At 47.9% G+C, this 20,618-nt stretch overlaps 1 protein-coding gene across 2 annotated transcripts in view; it reads right to left on the reverse strand.

The window, feature by feature from the left end:
* Positions 1 to 20,618, reverse strand: part of DGCR2 (DiGeorge syndrome critical region gene 2) — a 74,607-nt gene that overhangs the window by 19,998 nt on the left and 33,991 nt on the right. For both annotated transcript variants that reach the window (XM_031948959.1, XM_031948960.1), the window contains 5 exons: positions 15,724 to 15,846; positions 14,215 to 14,425; positions 12,587 to 12,663; positions 9,352 to 9,528; positions 7,929 to 8,132 (listed from right to left, as the gene is read on the reverse strand). In XM_031948959.1, the coding sequence (XP_031804819.1) occupies positions 7,929 to 8,132; positions 9,352 to 9,528; positions 12,587 to 12,663; positions 14,215 to 14,425; positions 15,724 to 15,846 (792 nt within the window). The remainder of the gene's footprint in view (positions 1 to 7,928; positions 8,133 to 9,351; positions 9,529 to 12,586; positions 12,664 to 14,214; positions 14,426 to 15,723; positions 15,847 to 20,618) is intronic.

A 20,618-nucleotide genomic window follows, 5' to 3' on the forward strand; every position in this document is an offset into this window, starting at 1 on the left:
AGCACTCTTCTCCTTCTATACTATCTCCTTGGTGACCTCATCACTTGCCTTGTATTCAATTATGATCCCTCTGCAGATGCTCAGAATCACATGTCCAGTCCCAACCCTTCCCCCACTTCCAATTTTGCATCTCCAGTTGCCTACTAGACATTTTAAACTGGATGTCCAGCAGACACCTTAAACCCAATATGTCTGAACAGAATTCATTACCATTCTCCCTAAACCAGCCCCAGCTCCTACCTTCCCTATTACTGCTGAGGGCACCACCTCTTAGTCCCCAGCTCACACCTTAGGTTCAGCCTGGACTCTCATTATTTCTCAATGACACCCTCCTCCATCCAAGCTAGTGCTGAGATCTATCAATGGCACCACTACTTTGACCCCTACTCAAGAAACTACAGTGGCTCCCCCCCGTTACCTCCAAGACCAAACAGAAATGCTCTGGCTAGCTCCAAAGACCTTCAGAACCCAGCTCTTTCCTATCTTTCATTCCTTACTCCATAGCATGATTTTCCCATTCAGGTATAGGGACCAACGAACTGTTTTCTGTGCATGACATTCCATCTCCTGACTCCTTGTCTTTGCATGGGAATGTTCTGGAACGGCAGCCAGATGATGCAAGAAATAGAGAGCACTGGAAGATAGGAGAACTTCAGTTCAAATCCCGCCTCAAGCATTTCTCTCAGTGACACTAGGCCAATCCATTCCTCTCAGCCTCAGTTTCCCCATTAGGTCATAATATCACTCACCTCCCAGAGACATCTGTATCTCTGCAATTGCATTTCTCCTTGATCTCGGCTTCTAATCAACTAACAAACTAGGTAAAATAATTAACAACTTCAGCAAACTCACAGGATATAAAATAAACCTACATAAATCTTCAGCATTTCTACATACTACCAACAAAACCCAGGAGGAAGAGACAGAAAGAGAAATTATATTTAAAATAACTACAGTTTTTTTTAACTGTACTTGAGTTATTATAATTTTACCTGAGAGTCTACATGCCAAAAGAAACCCAAGGATTATAGGAACACAAATAAAGTCAGATCTAAACAACTGGAGAAATATTAATTGCTCATAGTTAGGCAGAGCCAATATAATAAAAATGACAATTCTGCTAACTTAATTTATTATTCAGTGCTATACCAATCAAACTACTAAAAATAATAAAAATAACAAAATTCATCTGAAAGAACAAAAGGTCAAGAATGTCAAGGGAATTAATGAAAAAAAATTTGGGAAGGGAAGTAGACTAACCATATCAGATCTGAAACTGTATTTCAAAACAGTAATCATCAAAACAATCTGGAACTGGCTAAGAAACAGTGATAGATCAATGGAATAGATTAAGGTTTCTTAACCTTTTCCATTTGCAACCCCTATTTACCAGAAAAATTTTTACATAACTCAGGTATATAAAATAGGTATACAAATCAAACATTTACTGATAATAAACCATAATATCACAACCCCCACCTTAAGTTACAAGATCCTTTATGGAAATATGTTTAAAATGACTGTACACATATGACCTATATGAGATTGTTTCCCATATTAAGGGAGCTAAGGGAGGGAGAGGGGAAATTTTGCAACTCAAAATCTTGTAGAAATGAATGTTGAAACATATCTTTACATGTAATTGGAAAAACTAAAATACTATCAAGTAAAAAAAAAAATCCCATAAATCACAGTTTAAGAAGCTAGAAAACAGATTAAGGACAGAATGTACAGTAGTAAATGACTACAGTAGTCTTGAAAAACCTGAAGTTGCATGCTTCTGGAACAAGAATTCTCTATCTGACAAAAAACTCCAGGAAAACTGGAAATCACTAGGTATAGATAAATCTAAAGATGCACGTTTCTGGGTCAAGAACTCACTATCTGACAAAAACTCCAGGGAAAACCGGAAAGCACTAAGTATAGACCAACATCTCATACCATATACCAAATTAAGGTCGAAATGGGTACGTGATTTTTATGGATAAAAGAAGAATTTAAAACCAACAAAAAAACAGAGAGCATTGCATGAAGTACATAATTTTGATTAAATTTTAAAGTTTGGACAAAATGTATGCAACTAACATGAGAAGAAAAGCAATAAATAGAAAAAATTACAGCAAATTTCTCTGATCAAGGCCTTGTTTCTCAAATATATAGAGAACTGAGTCAAATTTGTAACACTATGAATCATTCTCCAATGGGTAAATGATCAAAAGATATGAACAGGCAGTTTTCAGAAGAAGAAATCAAAGCTATTGTAGTAATATGAAAAAAATCCTCTAAATCACTATTGATTAGAAAAAAAACATACACTAAAATAACTCTGAGGTACCATCTAACATCTATCAGACTGACTAATATGACAGAAAAGGAACATGATAACTGTTGGAGGAGATATGAAAAACTGGGGTAATAATACACTGTAGGTAGAGTTTTGAACTGATCCAACCATTTTAGAGAATAATTTGGAATTAAGGCTGTAAAACCATATAAATATCCTTTGGTCCCAGCAATACCACTACTAACTCTGTATTCCAAAAAGATGAAAAACATGATATGTACAAAAAATATTTATAACAATTCTTTTTGCTGTGTTGGAAATTAAGGGGATGCCTATCAACTGGGGAATGGCTAAACAAACTGGTATATAACTATGAAGAAATATCACTGTGCTATAAGAAATGATGAGCAGGCAATTTCAGAAAAATCTGCAAAGACTTATAGGAACTGGTGCAAAATGAAATGAGCAGAACCAGAACAGTCACTGTGCACAGTAACAGCAATATTATACAATGATCAGTTAGGAAAAAAAGCTCTTCTGAACAAGAAAAAGGATCTGTGCACCTCCAGGGAAAGAACTGATGGGGTCTTAATACAAAATGAAGCATAATTTTTTTTTGAGGGGGGGGGGGTGGATTTGGAATTTTTTTGGTCTATTTTCTTTTGCAACATGAGAAATACAGAAATTGTTATGGTTGTTTGTCTTTTGTTGTCAAAGAGAATCACTGACAAAGAGGTGAAAATGTTTTGGATGTGTACACATGTATACTATATAACAAACTCCTTGCCAATAAAGGGGGGTGGGAATCTGAAAAGAGGGAGGGAATCTAGAACTCAAAATTTCAAAAATTGAATGTTAAAAAGTTGTTTTTACACATAATTGAGAAAAATTAATTTTTAAAAAAAGATTGAGCTCAGATCTATCCTTCTGCAGGAGGATGTTCATGTGGCTTCCCTCTGGGATGAACTTCTGCTTCCTCTCTATCTCTTATGTCCATAGTGGTTTCTATGCTGTCTGCCTCCTAGAGTGGAAAGCTCCTGAAAGGTAGGGGGCTGGCAATGCGAGCTTAATAAATGCTTATGAACTGGGGTGATACATGCACCGTATAAGATATGGGGCTCCCCCACATTTTTGCAAATCTGCTCTCCAGGTTTCTAGTTCTTATCAAATAAGGAGTTCTTCCTTAAGTAATTCAAATTCTCAGGTTTATAAAATACTGGTTCATTGAGTTTGATTGCTTCGGATTGTTCTTATCTACTCGGTTCCACTAATAGACTTTTCTATTTTGTAACAAGTACCCTAAAAGTTTTTAATATTATCACTGAAATGCGTAATTTGAGAGTTAGGTTTGAAAATAACTTGTGTAACACGGATCTTAATTGCTCTTTAAACATCTGCTACCTGTAAATCTGCCTGTACCTGGGCTTTTCCCCTCTAGAAAGTCCTTTAGGGTTTGTTCAACCTTATTTTCTGAGAGTGGACTACTTAAAAGGTCTTTTTCTTGTTCTCTCAATTGGATGGTTTAAACTTTTCTAAGTAACATTCTATTTCTTTTAAAAATCTCAGTTTTTCGGGGCAGCTAGATGGTGCAGTGAAGAGAGCACCAGCCCTGGAGTCAAATCCGGCTTCAGACACTGAACACTTACTAATTGTGTGACCCTGGACAAATCACTTAACCCCAACTCCCTCCCCAAAATAAATAAATAGAGGTTTGGCATTTCAAGTACATAACTACATAGTTGATCCTGATCATTCTTTTTATTTCTCCTCTATTATTAACACCATTTCAAATGACGATAAAAACACTAGGCAATACTGCACCTGATGATATACTCCTTTACAAGAACCATGTAAGATTGTGTGTACTATCAATTTAGTCTTGTTTTCCCTATTTGGCGTAAGTGTTCTGGACAAGTGGACATCCTGAGGATTCAACTGTAAGTACAACTGAGTTTTGTATAATGTGATGTAACATAAATTACCAAATAAAAAAGGAAAAAGGAAGATCACGATGATGTCTGATTTTCCAACGAGGGCAGCCAAGCCTACAGAAAAGTTTGTCTTGGTAGGAGATGCCATGGTGAAGAAGAGACCAAGATGCTACTGTCTGTTCTCCTCCCAAAATTCCAAGGGTTACAAGAGCAAACTAGAAACCATTTCTCTCCCTATTTTGCATTTCCACCACAGACGGAAAAGGAGTAAGGTGCTTTGTGCAGGATGTTGCCCTCATTGGTGGCCTCCCAACACACCCTGCATGATGCAATCCCACAGACTAGAAAGGGAGCTGGACTTGGGAGTCAAAAGATCTGGGGTCAGGTCTCAGCTCAGAGCCTTGCTGGCTGGGGAAGATCACTCACCCAGACATCCCGGCTTCCTCCTTTGTAAAGAAGGGAAGAGGTGCCTTGTAATCTCCCCAGCTCTGAGGAAAGCAGTTTATGAGCCCTAAGACTATGAAGGGAAGACTATGCTCTTGTCAGTGTGGGCCATGGTCTCCACCAACAGAAACGCCACCATGTGGGTCATCCTGGCAAGGCTCCTGAAGGACGACAGAGGTCAAGGGAACTGTGTGGGATCTCGTGATGAGCGTGGCATGTGAGATCAGAACTCAGGACCTCCTCACTCCAGGTCAGGGGTCAATCCCCAAGACCAAGCAGCCTCTATGGAAACCTCTGCACTCTTAACCAAATAGTAATCGGGCATTAACTGCCACACCCCAGGGACCTGTGGGGTTTCTCCTCCAGAGAGAGAGCTATCAGCCTTTCCACATCTTGAAGGATACTGGGCCATCAAAGGAACATCGACTCTTTCTCCAACAGTCAGCGACCCCTTCACCTGCAGCAAACTCTTCCTAGTGTCTCTTCTAGGACCGTACTTAAGAACCATCAACCCTGTGCTTGACCAGGAGGTAAATCCCTCCGTTACATGGTTATGAGCCATCCATCAAACCAAAGTATCTCTCCTCATTCTAAGTGGGAGAGATGGAATCAGCTGCATTATGCAGATTACAACAGCCCCACCTGCTGACCAAGCCCTGCTAGCAAAAGCGTCAGCCACCGGAACGTGACAAGCCGCCTTCCTAAGGATCACAGAAAGCAACTCAAACCACAGATCATCTTTTCAAAGTCTGACCAATGGCCTGCTGGGAAATCAAGGGCTTCAAGAATCTTCCCTGATACACGCCTTCTAACACCTCCAAAGTAGCTGATTTCAGAGTGCTGAGATTAAAAGGGTGCAGAAGAAATCCTACTCAAAGACACCGGGTATGATCTATTTGGAACAAAATGAACAACAGAGAATTAGCGTTGATCTAGAACTCTTAACTTCCAGTCCAAAGCCACCACCAGAGAGCATGAAAGCGAAGTAAAAACTGGCTTACTTTCTGGTTGTGAAATCAGTGAAATCACTAGTGTGAGTGATGTGATAGCAAGTAAACAGAACCAGAAAACGGTCTCTACAACATCTAAAACACTGTAAAGAAAAACAACTCTGAAAGCCTGAAACTCTCTGGCCCACAGGGGCCCGGGACACCCAAATGGTGCACAACGAGGCACATTTCTTCAGATACAGGTGACGTATAGATTTTTTTTTTATGTGTAAGAGTTTTAAGGATGTAAAACAAAAATGAGAGATGGGACGAGTGGAAATGATAAAGAAAAATCTGAGAACTGAATAAACATTAAAAGCACAAGAGAATTAGGTGAGACCAACCAAAAAAGCTTCCAAACTGATGAGTCTGATTTATTGATTCTTTTTAAAAATAAGATTTACACGATGTTCTCCTATATATGTGTAAATATAAATGTTGATGTTTTTCCAAGTTGGGAACAACCCCAAAATGTCAATCAAAAGAATTCTTACCTCCTGGCTGCTAGGTTTTTTTTTTTTTTAAATTTTGAAAAGTTGAGGAATTCTTGTCAAAACAAGGAATTCTCCCTAGAGATGGAGTGGAAAAATGGATGGAATAATGGCCAGGGCCTAGGGCTTGGTCCTCTTGGAGCCAGAAGGACAACCACCAGCCAGCCAAGAGGACCCTGCACAAGCTACTTGCAAAGATTCCCAGCTCCACCTGTCCCACGCAGACTTTCCCCTACGTTTCCTGTCCCTACGACTCGGAGTACGAGCATTTGCTAAGTTAAGTTAAGTTAAGAAGGGAAAACTTTTTTCCTGACCTCAGGGAGCTTACAGTCTAAGGGGGGAGATATCCCACTACAGGGTACCTGCAAATGGAGGGAAGGTGCCGGCAGGGGGAGGGGCCAGGAATGGTGGGAAGTCGGGGAAACTGAGGTAGAGGTAAGGAGGGAGAGCGTTCCGGGCCTGGCAGAGAGCGTCAGGAAAAGGAAGAGGTGGGGGTGTGAGCCAGGGGACCACGGGATCCCAGATCCATGGAAGGTGGAAGCAGGCCGGGGGAGGGATGTAAGGGGGAAGCCACTGGAGCTGAGTGAGCCCATGTTAGAGAATGGCTTTGGTAGCTAAATGAGGGCTGGAAGAGAGGGGGGAGAGACGTGGGGCGGGGGGACCCATATGTGGCTGGGGTGAGAGTAAATGGGAAGGGGGGGACACCCATAGGGCAGAAACCACAAGATGTGGCACCAAATTAGAAATGTATGCCGAGTTCAGGTAGGACGCCAGAAACAACACCAAGACCTCAGCCTCCTCATCTGTAAAATGGGGACAGAAGAGCCCTTGCTTCACAAGGTGAGGTGAGGAGAGACCCGGTGCCAGGGGCTTCTTGGTGCCAGCTACGTGGAGAGGAGAGCACCTGCATGTGTGTGAGCGCACAGGGGTGTGGGGACCTCTGGGGACTCTGAAGGAGGAGCTACACATCTGACCCAGCCCGGGCTGTTCCCCCAAAGCTTCTAAGCACCTAAAACAGCAAACACTGGGGGATGGGACAGGGAGCGAGCCTCCCGAGGTCCCGCCACGGAGAGAGCCGGTCAGCATTCTCCTCCCTGCCTGGGCTTAGGGACAAGCAGAAGTAGGACTGCCTTCAGGGCAAACTGCCCAGGCGTGGAGACTCTCGGGGCCCAGGGCCAGCCCAGGCCAGGGAGTCAGGAGCTGCCCAATGGGAGTCAGGGGCTGCCCAGTGGGAGTGAGGGGCTGCCCAGTGGGAGTGAGGGGCTGCCCAGTGGGAGTGAGGGGCTGCTGTGGCTGAGCAGTGTAGAAACGCTCCAGAATGAGGAAACCACCCAGAGCCAGGGCTAAGAGAGCTGGCACGGGCCTGTTCCACACAAAGGACTCTGGGCCAGGCAGGATAGCAGGCAGACTCTCTCCACAGAAAACGGGATGAAAACACATTTTCTTTTTAGTAAATATAAGAGTTTGAATTACTCTATAATAATGGTTTTTAAATGGCTCTCCCTGGAAGGCTGTCAATTCATCGAAAAAGAAAGGGGGGGCGGGGGCATTGTGGCCCAGGGCCCTCAGGCTCCCACAGGCAGAGGTCACAAGCAAGAGCGGGAAAAGGGCTCGGAACAAAAAGGAGACTGGAGACTCTCTGCTCTCCTCCTTCCTCCCTCCCCTTTCTGTCTCTGTCTCTATCTCTCTGTCTCTGTCTCTGTCTGTCTGTCTCTCCCTCCCCACCACCTACCCTCCATTTCACTATGTCCTCCCCTTCTCTCCCCGCAATTGTGCCGCAGGCCCCCACCTGGATCCAAGCACATGAACTTGCAGCACTCCTTGGGGTCCTTGTCGTACTGCTGGCAGCCCTGGGGCCCCTCGCACAGCGCGGCCACGCACATCTCCGGCTCGCCATTGTGGCAGGTGCAGCTCAGGCAGGGGTCGTTGCCCTTGGGCGTGAAGTGGTAGCCTTCCCCCACCACGTTGTCCTTGATGTCCACACATGTTTGGCCTGTGGCAGACACACCGCAGTGAGACGGCCCAGCGGGCACCGGAAGATGGGGGGGGGGGGAGAAACATGGTCCTAGGACCATGGACTCCAGGCCTACAACTGACTCCACTCCACCTTTTGGACGTTCAGTTACTTCCCTTGGCCTGGGGGCTCAGGCCCCAGCCTGGCCCCCAGAAAACCTCACGGCCTGGGTCTCCAGCACCCCCATCTGACAAGTGGGTCCAGCCTCCGCGGGCACTAAGACAGGATGGGGCTTTACCTGAGCAAACTGGGGCCGGAATGCTTAAGGCGCAGTCAGCCGATGGGTTAACATTTATGAGGCACCCACTGCGTGCCCGCTCCTGTGCTTGGGGCTGGAGGGGCCAAGCCAAGGGACTGCTCCCAGCTCCCGGGCGGGCACTGAGATGCCAGGGAGCAGGTGGCCGTGTGGGCTGCTCAGGATCAGGGCCGCACAGGCCTGTACCATCCGTGCCCTCTCGGACCCACACGCCTCGCACAGCACGCTGCCAGGTCTCAGGCTAGGGACGATGGCACAGGGGGGCGTCCCCAGGGCCCGGAAGCTCCCCCCCTCTTTTTCTATTTGGCACGTGCCATTAATGACAGAGGGGGCTCAAGGCCCCGAGAGTGAGCACGGGCACCTGAGCAGAGCTCGGCCTTCTAAGGCTGGGGGAAGACAACAGGGGGAGGCTGACCCCCAGCTCAGGCCAGGAGCCAGGCCAGGCCCTGCTGCTCCCCGACCTTCAGCTTCCTTGTCTGAACAAGAAGGGCTGTGATTTTTCTGCCCCTCCCCCACAATGGGCTGGGGTCAAGAGAGGGCCCAGCAAGCTTAAAGCAAGATGTGATGGGACTTATTATGGCGGAGAATGGCTGGGAACTCCCGGGCCTGTGTGTGTCTATCAGCCCCCCATGGGACCCCCAGAGAGGGCCCACCTCCCCACCACAAAGCCAACGGCCAACCGCCCCCTGGCCGGAGCCCTGGCCACAACTGGGCCCTTTTGGTCTAGACCTTCCCAACACCTGGACAAGGAAGCTGCGGACACCGCCCGGAGCCTCCAGGTGCCTTGGACAGGGCCATGGCCAGGAAGGGTCGGAGAGGTCCTGACCCCAGCTTGTCCTAACTTTGGGGCTAACCCTCTCTCTCCCAGTCGGGAGGGGGCTCTGACAGAGGGACGCTGGGTATAGGGGGTCCCGGGCAGGGGCAGGGAGGGCTGCCACTTACTTCTTTTGCAAAGGAAGGAAGACTTTTCGTAGCAGTTCTCCGCATACCAGCTGTGCAAGTCGTGGTGCCGCAGGGTGGGGAAGTGGAAGCACTGGAGCTGGGCGCAGAGCACGTTGTCGTTCTCGGGCACGGCGGAGGCAAAAATGGGGTCTGGAGGCAAAAAGACCTCGGAGGGCCCTAGAGGAGGAAGCCCAGAAGCACCAGAGGATCAGCAGGAGGACAGAGGGACTCTGCCCCCATCCCGGGCCAGAACATCTACGCCCAAGGGACGAGGCGGCGCCAGGAACTCTAGGGGCACAGCCGTGCAAGCAAGTCAGGGAGGGGGAGCCCAGAGTCACCCAGCTGGCGGCTGACGGGCGAGCCTGAAACTATCCCTGCAGCAACGGGTGACAGGGCCAGGGGGCGCTCCCAAAGCCAGGAGCGGGCCCGGGTTCCACACCCAGCCTGGACACAGAAGCATGACAAGTGTGAGACTCTGACCTCTTCCAGGACAGGGGACGGGGAGAAGCAGCGGAGGGAGATAACGCCCTGCCCTGACCTGGGGGCTCACAGTAGCTTCAGGGCAGGAGAAGGAGGTGCGGAGCCTTCCAGGCCTGGGGGACGGGCAAAGAGAGCCCGGAGCCAAAGATGGAGGGTCTTGTTGGCGGGCCAGCCGGAGGCCGGGGGCACAGGGTGGGCAGTGAGGTGTGAGGAGGCTGGAAAGGGAGGAGGGGGCAGATTCTGGGGGGCTTTGGAGGCCGAGCGGAGGGTTTATGTTTGCTCCCGGAGGCCACAGGGAGCCACTGGCCTGGCCTGAGGAGGAGGTGACACAATCGCACCTGTGCTTCAGGAAAACTGCTCTAGTGATTGGGTGGAAAGAGACTCCCCCTCCCCCAAACTCCCCCACCACCAGCTGCTGCAATAGTGGGGGGAGGGCTACACAAGAGTGGGGCAGGGTCAGAGGTGAGAAGAGGCAAATTCTCCTGTCTCTGCACAGCACAGGCTGACTTCCCAAGGCAGCTCCTCCTGGGATTTTTAACTATCTTGGGGTTCCCACAAGCTTCTCCCTCTCCCGTCGCCCTGACACCTTTCCTCCATCAGGTGACTGATGTCACTCCAGGCCCGGACCCTGAGTGTAAAATGGAACAGGCGGCTTATGTGCAGCCCCCCACGTCTCTCCGGCCCTGTGGGCATTTCTCAGGTCGTGGTGTCTCATGACTGGCAGCTGGGGGAGAGGGCGCGCGGTAAGAAGCTGGGTTTGAGTAGCCGGAAGCCACCAAAGGGGCTCCCATCAGCCGTGCCCTTCAGCGCACACCCCCAGATTCACCGGAGCCGCCCCTCCCACCACACATCCCTTGGGAGCTGCCACACCCCGACCCACGTGGCTCTCGCTGTGTGTGACTCAGCCAATCCCAGATCTCCCCGAGGTGCCTTGGGATGGCCAAGGGCCCCTCGCAGCTGCTCCAAAGCAGAAGCGAGCATCCACAGCCCATCTGGACAGAGCAGCTCCGCACACTGAGGCCCCCCCAGGGGAGGGCCCGGCCCTTGTGTAACAGTATCCTCGGGGCGGAGGGTTACTGCCCAGAGCTCTCGCTGCCACCACGGCCATGGAGGAATCTCAAACGTGACCTTGTGGGGGAGAGTGAAGGGCTGCAGCCGACCCTCCCAAGCCAAATATAAGCAGGGGGACGGGCTCCGAATGCTCAGGAAGGGGGACGCGTTCTGCTGGCAAGGCCACCACAGCCTCCGGCCTGGCCTCCTCTTGGACTCTCATCAGGGACGGCCTCGTCCGCCAGAGCAGCAACCTCGTAGATGAGAAAGCAGGCCTTCAGCCCAGGGCCTTCTCTCTGTTTTACACACAATCATCTCCCACCTCCATGCCTTTAGCTGTCCCCAAGCCCGGAACGTGCTCCCTTCTCGTCTCTGCCTCCTGAAAACCCCCCTTTGTTTCTCTCTGCATCTGTTCATTTTACATTTATCCTGAATCCTTGTCTCCCCAGTAAGACGTGGGGTTCTTGAGAGCAGGGACTGCTCCTACAGTCCGGCTGTAGGCCCGGGTTCACAACAGATGCTTAATAAATGCTGGCCGACTGACTGACAGATGGATGGGCCCTTCTGAAGGAGAGGATCTGGGAAGCTAATCCGGCTCCCTGGGATCCACTCTGGAATATTCTGCCCTTGGAGAGGCTGTCTCAAGCAGCCACCAAATCTCACAGACCCCTGCCCCCTAGGACTTTCACTAACCCCTTCTCCTTCCGACCCAAGCTTCTTCAGGCAGCACTGCCCGCAGGTACATGAACCTCAATGGGCAAAGAATGGAGAAAACGCACCACGTCGCGGCCCTTGCTGGCTGCCCCCACCTCGGGCACTGCCTCCTCTTAGCAGCCACCCCCACGCCAGCCCATGCGCTCCCCGTCCCAGCCCCTGCTTCTCTCCTTCTCCAAAAGGACTCCTCACAACGGGCTCAGGCTGTACCTAAGATGGAGCTCCGAAGTCCAAGATGGAGGTTCTCATGCGGGCAGTGAGGCCCAGGCGCCGGTTCTGTCAGGCGGGCCACCTTCCAAAGAGCCTGGTCAGTCCTACACTTACTTGCACAGGGGGCAGTCAGGGTGGGGAAGCTGGGGCAGAGTTGAGAGAAGGATCCGGGCTGTCATCGAGATCTGGAAGAACCCTGGTGCAAGCTGGCAAGCCTGCCACGGCTGCCCTCCAGGGTCCAGACATTCTGCCATGGCCTCTATCTCCACCTGGGGCTCCCAGGATTTCAGAACCACACCAGCGGCTGGCCGGAGGCAGTCCCCCGGCACACATCTGCCTGGGCAGCTTCAGGTCCCCCTCTGCCTTCTTGCAAGCCGACCAAGGCCAGGTCCAGAGCTGCAGCCGAAAGCCTGGGCCACATCTCTTCTGCACCGGGACGAAAAGGCCGTAATCCATCACTCTACGTGAGACTCCTGGCAGAAGCCCACCCGGAGAGCCAGAAAGGGCCTGAGGACCGGGAGCCATAGAGCTGAGGCTGCCTTCACTTCTAAAGGGCGGGCCTCTTCAGGGCCAAGCTCAGAAGCCAACGGTGGGTGCCAAATGATCACATGATCACAGTCTTCTATCAGGAAAGCAGCCATGGAGTCAAACCCCTCATTTTACAGATGAGGAAACTGAGACAAGGGAGGATGGAGTGACTGACCCTGCTTGGCAGGTTCGGAGACGGGATGTGAACCAGTAGCCAATGTTGCATCCCATCACACGTGTGCAGGGCACTTACCTTTGTGAGCCACCTCCCAGCGGCCTTCCAGAGAACGGTTCCGACCAGTGATGACGTACTGATAGCCAACCCAGAACCTGTGGAGACAGAAAAGCAAATCAGGGGGATTTCAACAGGAGAAAGAAGCCTCTTGGGGCTTGTCCACGCCTCATACCGAGGGTGGGGTAACTCCGTTAGATGGCTAGCTTTACTCTGGGGGCCTCGACTTATAAGTGCCTCGGGCACCTCCTTATTTCCTGAGCTTGGGCGCGGCCTCTGCTTTTTCTGAAGATCTGGACGGAAAACACCCCTCCACTAACACTGGGAAGGAATCCCCACCTACCACTGTGGAGCACAAGTTTTAACAGCTCAAGCCTGGGATCCCAGGAGACCCCCTGAGTCAAGAGACAGGGCTCCTATTTCTAACTTAACCTACCTGGGCTGTCAAGTCCAGTGTACCAGGAGCCCATTTATAAAACGCAAATGCACATTCCCCCATAGCCTGATTACATCTTTGAAAAAAAAGCAGCCGTGAGCTTGGAGCCCAAAGTTGTGCTTTCCAGTGTCAGAGCTCAAGACCACAATTGGAATCCAAACTTGAAGTGGACGGTCTCTCACCCGTGGGGACAAATCCCAAGCCGTCAGTCACTCCCCGCCATACGGGCCGGAGAGCAAATCACATAAAGAAGGGCCAGCCTGGCGGGCCTCTTTTTCCATCTCCCACATCCCTGAAGAAAATTACGTCCTCAGCATCTTACAACCGAGGCCTAGTCCAGAGGCCCTGAAGCCGTGGGCGGCAACCTGAGGAGCAGCTCCAGGGCCGAAGAACATCGGGGTACGTTGGTGGCCCTCCGCTGGGGAAGATCACGGACCACCCCCACCCGACTTCCTCAAACTAGCAAGATGAAGAACAAAAGATCAAATCCGGAGGAGTACAAAGGGAATCAATCCGATGGAAATAGTTCTAATTTTAAAAACCCTGGGGCCTGCTGCCTACCACTAGCCAAGTGCTGGTCACGCTGGAGGGATCTAGAGCCCTGCTGAAAGGGCCCTCCGAGTAGTCTAGAACCTCAGAGGCAGAAGCCTGAAGCATGCCCTTATTTTAAGGCCCAGAAAGGTTTTAGGCACAGTCACATGGGGAAATAGAGCATGTTGACACAGGCCCCAATCCGAGTTCCTTCAGCTCCCTCAGCTTCTAGGGCCGCCCTTCACCCCCCACCCCTGCTAAACTTCCCAGCCAATGAGAGCACTTCCCTCTTGGTGAAGGCATCTTAACTGGAGAACACTCACTTTAGAGGGGGCTGATCCCCATCCCAAGCCCAGAAGGCTGGCCTAGCAGGAGCAGGAAGCACGCATGAGTGACCTCAAAGGACCGACCCGGACACAACAGCTAGGGGGATAGGAAGGGGGGGGCAGAGGAAGAAGCACTTCCCAGCTCCTAGAGCTTCCCCAAAGAAGGCAGGGCAGGCAGCCTTGGGCAGGTGGCCTGGCCCTGGAGGTCCGTGAGCCCAGGAAGCAGCCCCACCACCACCACCAGTGGTGCAAGAGCAGCCATGACAACAGCACGGAAGGCCCCTTGCCCACGCCTCCCACCACGTCTGGGCTGGGTCTCTCTTTGGTCACTCCTTTCTTGCCAGCCCGTGACTCACTTGCGCTGGTCCTTCCACCCAAAGGTCCTCTCCTGTAGATCCCACTCCTGGGCCAGGACGAAGCGGAGCTCCTCGTCAGTCGTGAAGGCGACTAAGGAACCATTTACCCTCTGGCAGGTCTGCACGGCGTCCCAATAGTTCTCCCCGTTCAGATAGACCTTGTAGCAGCTGGCCGTGCCCTCGTAATGATGCCATCCCGTCAGGCACTTTCCTAGGAAACATGAAGGACAGAAGGGAAATGTCCCCCCCCAATTAGGACCGGAACATGAAGGAAAAGAAGACACATTTTCCCAGCCCAGGAAGCCTTTGCTCCATTTCCCTGAGGGTGAAACCCAACCTCAGTCTCATGTACACAGAGAAGCACTCACAGACATGCATGTGTTCACACATACCCACTCTCACACACCCACACCCACACACACACACTCACACTCACACTCACACACTCCCAAACCTTCCTCGTGACCCACTGTTTCTGGTTCTCCCCAAAGGTTTGCAAAGTCTCTTACAACAAACCCGGAGCACACAGTTCAGGTCATCGTCATCTGCCCACAAACAAGATCAAGGCTCCAAAAGCTCATCCAAGCAGAAATGGCCAAGTCCAGGTTCTAAGCACCCCCAGGCTCATCCTCTGGATACCAAAACCCTGACCCTACCTACCGCTCCCTTCTTGATCAGCCCTCTGGCTGCCCCACTGCTCTTGGGAATCACAAAGATTTCTCCCAGAGGTAAGGACCAAGTCCCAATGCTTCCTTTTTGAATAAATGGTTCAGCTCGTCCTGAATCCAACGAGCCTGAATCTCCTCTCATCCACAAGGGGAAGAGGAGACTTGTCAAATGCTTTGCCAGGCAGAGCAACTACGCCTTCCATCTTTTCCGATGTCTAGGAGCCTGTCAAGGCAGGCCATGAGCTTGGTCTGGGTGGGGCTATTCTTAAAGGAGCTAGACTGGCTGACTCAGTGACCATTTCTTTTTCTACAGGACCCACCCCTTCCCTGGTAGAGGGAGCTTTTGGTGAAGAAACTGTCGCTTACCAGTAGAGGTCAGCAAATGTCCTGTAATTCACAGTCTCCGGAGCGTGGCCCAGGATTCCTGGCTTCACAGGGACTGCTCTGTGCAGGGCAATGTTTGCACTGATTGATGTTGGGCATATTCATAATAATTAAGGAGCCGCCTGGAGGCCTGACAGTAAGTGATGTGACTTTCCAGGAGCCACATGTCAGGAGAGACCAGAGGGGAGACAAGTCCTCCCCGACTCCAAAGCCTGTGCTCCACCTCCCATGTTAGGCTGTCTCTTCACATTGTTAATTAGACTTAAAAAAAAATAAACCAACCACAACTTCCACCAGAATGTTCTTAGAATTTGGCACAATCCTGCCTACAGGGCTCTGATAACCTAGGATAAAATCAGGATTTTAATGTCTAGCCAATGGACGTCTGATCTAGCTGGAAGGTGTTCACGGACATTCCCATCTCAGAAACAAAGACCATCACAAGTCTACAACTTACTGCTAAAGCGCACGGGCTGGGCCACATTCACCGTGTGGAAGCGGGTTTTGTCTCCTCTTCCACGACTGGGCCGTGAATCCATGGCCTCCTTTCCATGATAAGAACGTTGGTCCCCAGGCACGTCTAGAAGTAAAATAAAATGGCTAGTATCCACCAAATGCAGTATCCTTTGTGAAGTGTAGCTAAAATATTTTAGAATGACAAGTCAGAGGTTAAGAGTTTAAGAATTAATGGATGAAAATGTCTGTGGCAGCCCCGTTTGTAGTGGCCAGAAACTGGAAAATGAGTGGATGCCCATCAGTTGGAGAATGGCTGAATAAATTGTGGTATATGAATGTTATGGAATATTATTGTTCTGTAAGAAATGACCAACAGGATGATTTCAGAGAGGATTGGAGAGACTGACAGGAACTGATGCTGAGGGAAGTGAGCAGAATCAGGAGATCACTGTACATGGCAACAACAGGACTATACGATGATCAAGTCTGATGGAAGAGGATTTTTTCAGCAAAGAGAAGCTCTAATTAAGTTCCAATTGATCAAGGATGGACAGAAGCAGCTACACCCAAAGAAAGAACACTGGGAAATGAATGTAGACTGTTTGCATTTTTGTTTTTCTTCCCAAGTTATTTTTACCTTCTGAATCTGATTTTTCTTGTGCAATAAGAGAACTGTTCGGTTCTGCACACATAGATTGTATCTAGGATATACTTTAACATGCTTAACATGTATGGGACAGCCTGCCATCTAGGGGAGGGGGTGGAGGGAGGGAGAGGAAAAGTTGGAACAGAAGTGAATGCAAGGGAGAATGTTGTAAAAATTACCCATGCAGATGTTCTGTCAATAAAAAGCTATAATTAAAAAAAAAAAAAAAAAGAATTAATGGATGACAGACGCCATCTTAATTAGAGAAATGAACTAATTCATCCCAATAAACTTTGGAAGAAAATGCTATGTACATCCAGAAAAAGAACTATGGAGATTGAACGTAAACTAACACATATTATGTACACTTCTTTTTGTTTTTTTTTCCCCTCTCTTGTGATTTTTCCCTTTTGTTTCCAGTTTTCTCTCCCAATGTAACTCAATCCTTAATTGATAAATAAATAATAATAAACAGACAATTTTCAGATGATGAAATTAAAGCCACTTATGGTTATATGAAAAAATGCTCTAAATCACTATTGATTAGAGAAATACAAATTAAAACAACTTAGGTACAAGAACAAGATTTCATATGTCGGAAGGAGGGGGAAGCATGCTATAGGATGCTCTAAGTTAGGAATGGGACAGCCCAATCCACGCAACAGGGAGCCACATTAGGAATAAAATAAGGACAACACTTGGGCTAGTCTGTCTGGACAGCACGATACAGACAAAAGGACATTGGCCTTGAAGCTGAGAGCTGAGGGTATGAATACAAACTCTGACTAACTTTAGCTGTGGGATGCTGAGCAAGTCACTTGACCTCACCTCTCTTTTTCTGTAAAATGGGTTACTGTGACTTAGAGCCAGAGCTGACTTGTAGGCTAGACTTTCTGGGATTCAGGTGCTTTTTTGCTGGGGGGGGAGGGGGAAGGAGAGTACAAGAGTCAGAGATCTTAGAGGCTCCTTCCAATTCTGAATTCCAGGCAATGATAGTCAAGCAATCCTCCATTATTCTTGGTGATGAACGATGGAAACTCTGGTTCCCAACTCTAGGCAAAGTATGCACTGGGGAAGGAGAGACAGGGGAGGCAGGAGCCCTTCTCACTCCCACAGGATAGTCTAAGAAAATAAGAGAAATACAGGAAGGTGCCGGGTTTCTGTTGTAATGCACACTGCCAACACCTTGTAAAATGTGATTTCAGGAAAGGCAACAAGATCCTTCTGTCTCCTCCGTTAGAAATCAGACAAACAAAATTCAGCTCTCAAGGAACTTAATTACAAAGATGGTATTTACAACCACAGTCTCTGGTGGATCACACTAGGAGAAGAGAATACATCACGTTAAGCATTCCCTCCCCAGAGCAACGACAGAGCCACAAGGGCGTAGGTTTTTAAATTGTTTTTCTGGCACAGCCTGGCTGGGCTATCTCGTTAACTCGTTCTCGGTGAACAGTATGGGACACAGTTAAAAATACGTCATTCAGAAGAGGTCCAAAACAGAGGCTTCTAAGAAGGGTTTGGAACCATCCATATGCAGAAGTTTTAGGGAAGATTCACGAGTCAAATGGGGATTGGGCTCTGAATTCAGAGCTTGGGGAGCTAACTCCTGCGATTCATGACAACCTGGACCCTCACTATTTCATCCTCTTGCCCAGAATTTCTTAATGTTTTTCTAGTCCATCACCCTCCAGACGTCTACACTTTCTGTGACAGTCCATGGGCCAAGTGGGAAAGTTCTTAGAGAAGAAAATATTGCTGAGAAAAAAAGAATTATCTGTCAGTACTTGGAAAAAATGGAAAAATCCTTTAATAAAATAATGGAGAGAGAACTTAAGGGAAAACAGAATTTATCAAAACAAACACGCATACAAGCATGCAAGGAACAGAATAACAAAAGCATGTTAAAGTTTACAGGGTGTGTTAAAGAATTGGAACTGAGGGGATGATCATCAACTGGAGAATGGCTGAAAAAGTTGGGGTATATGATTGTTATGGAATTGACAACCAGAATGGCTTCCGAAAAACCTGGGAAGACTCAAATGAATTGATCAAAGTGAAGCAAACAGAACCAAGAGAACACTGTGTACAATAACAGCAATATGAACAATGAACAACTGAAAATAAATCAGGCACTTTTAAAAATACAATGATCAAGACAATTCCAGAAAACCTAATGGTAAAAAATATTATCCACATCCACAGAGGTGATTAAACTTTATTTTTTGCCATTTTTGGGGTGGGGAGGAGAGTCTGTTTTCTTTCATACCATGAACACTATAAAAATATATTTTGCATGAAGTACTTTTATAACTTACATAAAATTGCTCCTTCTCAATGAAGGGGGGAGAGGAGGAAGAATTTGAAACAAAAAATTTTTTAAAGAGGAACGTTAAAATTTGTTTTAACATATAATTAGGGGAAAATAATTTTTAAAAAGTTTATAGAGCCCTTTGGTTATAACAATCCTGTGAATATGTTTGTGTAGGAGTCAGAAACTAGCAGCTGAGAAAAGAAAAAGCAAGAGAAGGGAAAGGGAAAAGAACCAATAGGTCAAACATAAAACAAAAGTAAGAAAGAAGAAAAATGGGCAAAAACATTCTGGCCTCCAGGTGACCAGCTTGGTACACTAGGGTCCTCAGGATAGGGGCTGCTATTGCTCTAGAGTTATTTCTTCAGAGGGTTTCAGCCAGGGATGGCTAGAATAAAATACAACAGGCCCAGACTCCTGCATCCTCTCACTTTCCAAGTTCACAAAACAAACAATCCTTAAGACTACTCTTATGTTCCCCCTTCTCTGATTAGCGCTGCTCCTCCCATTTGACCTCCATTTGTAGGAAAGGGCCCAGCCTAGCCACATCTTCATTTCTCTCTAGGCTCCATTTCAGCCTCTCTAAGATTTCTCCACCATTCCCCCTATACCTTCTTCCTCCTTGCTCCTCTTTGCCCTATTAGAATGTAAGTTCCTTGAGGGTGAGAACCATCTTTTTGCTTATATTGGTATTCCCAGAGCTTAGTGTAATGTCTGGCGCAGTATAAGCACTCAATAAATACTTAGTGACTTATTGAATTACAGAGAAAAAGGGACAGAAAAAGTATACCTGGCTACTCTCTGCTTCAGTGAAGGAGGTGGCCAAGCTAAGGAGAGGCCAGTGACCTCTTAGCTGATCTGCATCTATCCATAAGCACAGACGTGGGCTGCCAGCAGAGGGCTGGGGGTACTGTGGGCTGAGACTTAGGAGGGGTAGGAAATAATACACAGTGGTGCATGCTGAGCAAGTGTCCTAGGGGAAAAAGAGGTTTGCAGAAAATGATTAAGGGCATTTAACCAGGACTGCCCTAGGAGACAGAGTCTCAGTTTCCCCTTTCAGTAAAATGAAAGGGTTGATTAGGATGGTAAGTGAAAGGGCTCCTCCAGATCTGGGAATCTGGGGCACTATGGACACAAACAAGGTCCTCCCATCAGCAGCAGCGTCTCTTCTCCCCTGGTATCTCCTCTCACATTTCAAGTCATATAAGTCATCATTATAAAAGCCTGGTTAGCCTTTTTGTAGTGGCAAGGAAATGGAAACTGAGTAGAAGCCCGTCAACTGGGGAATAGTTGAATAAATTATGGTATGTGACTATAATGGAATATTATTGTTCTATAAGAAATGATCAGCAGGAGGACTTCAGAAAGACCTGGAGAGAGTGAAATGAACTGACGCTAAGTAAAGCAAGCAGAACCAAGAGAACGTTATGCACAGCAATAAGATTATGTGATGATCAACTGTGATAAATGTGGCTCTTTACAATATTGCAGTGATTCAAGGCCATTCCATAGGCTTGTGTTGGAAAGTGCCATCGGCAGAGACAACTATGGAGACTGAATGTGGATCAAAGCATAGGATTTTTCCTTTTGTTGTTGTTTGTTTGCTTGTTGTTTTTCTTTCTTGTGTTTTTTTGCTTTTTATTTATTTATTTTTTTTTTTTGGTGCAACATGACAAATATTGAAATATGTTTAGAAGAATCGCACATATTTAACCTATAGTGGACTGCTTGCTGTCTTGGGGAGAGGAGAGGGAAAAAAATCTGAAATAAAAGATTTTGCAAAGGTGAATGTTAAAAAACTATCTTTGCATGTATTTGTAAAAATAAAATACTATTTTAAAAAACAGTATTTTCACTTTTTGTTGTTTTTTTCTCATTTTTTCCCTTTTGAGCTGATTTTTCTTGTACAACACAACAAATATGGAAATATGTTTGAAAG

Source organism: Sarcophilus harrisii, chromosome 1 (assembly GCF_902635505.1).
Source record: "Sarcophilus harrisii chromosome 1, mSarHar1.11, whole genome shotgun sequence".
Taxonomy (NCBI): domain Eukaryota; kingdom Metazoa; phylum Chordata; class Mammalia; order Dasyuromorphia; family Dasyuridae; genus Sarcophilus; species Sarcophilus harrisii.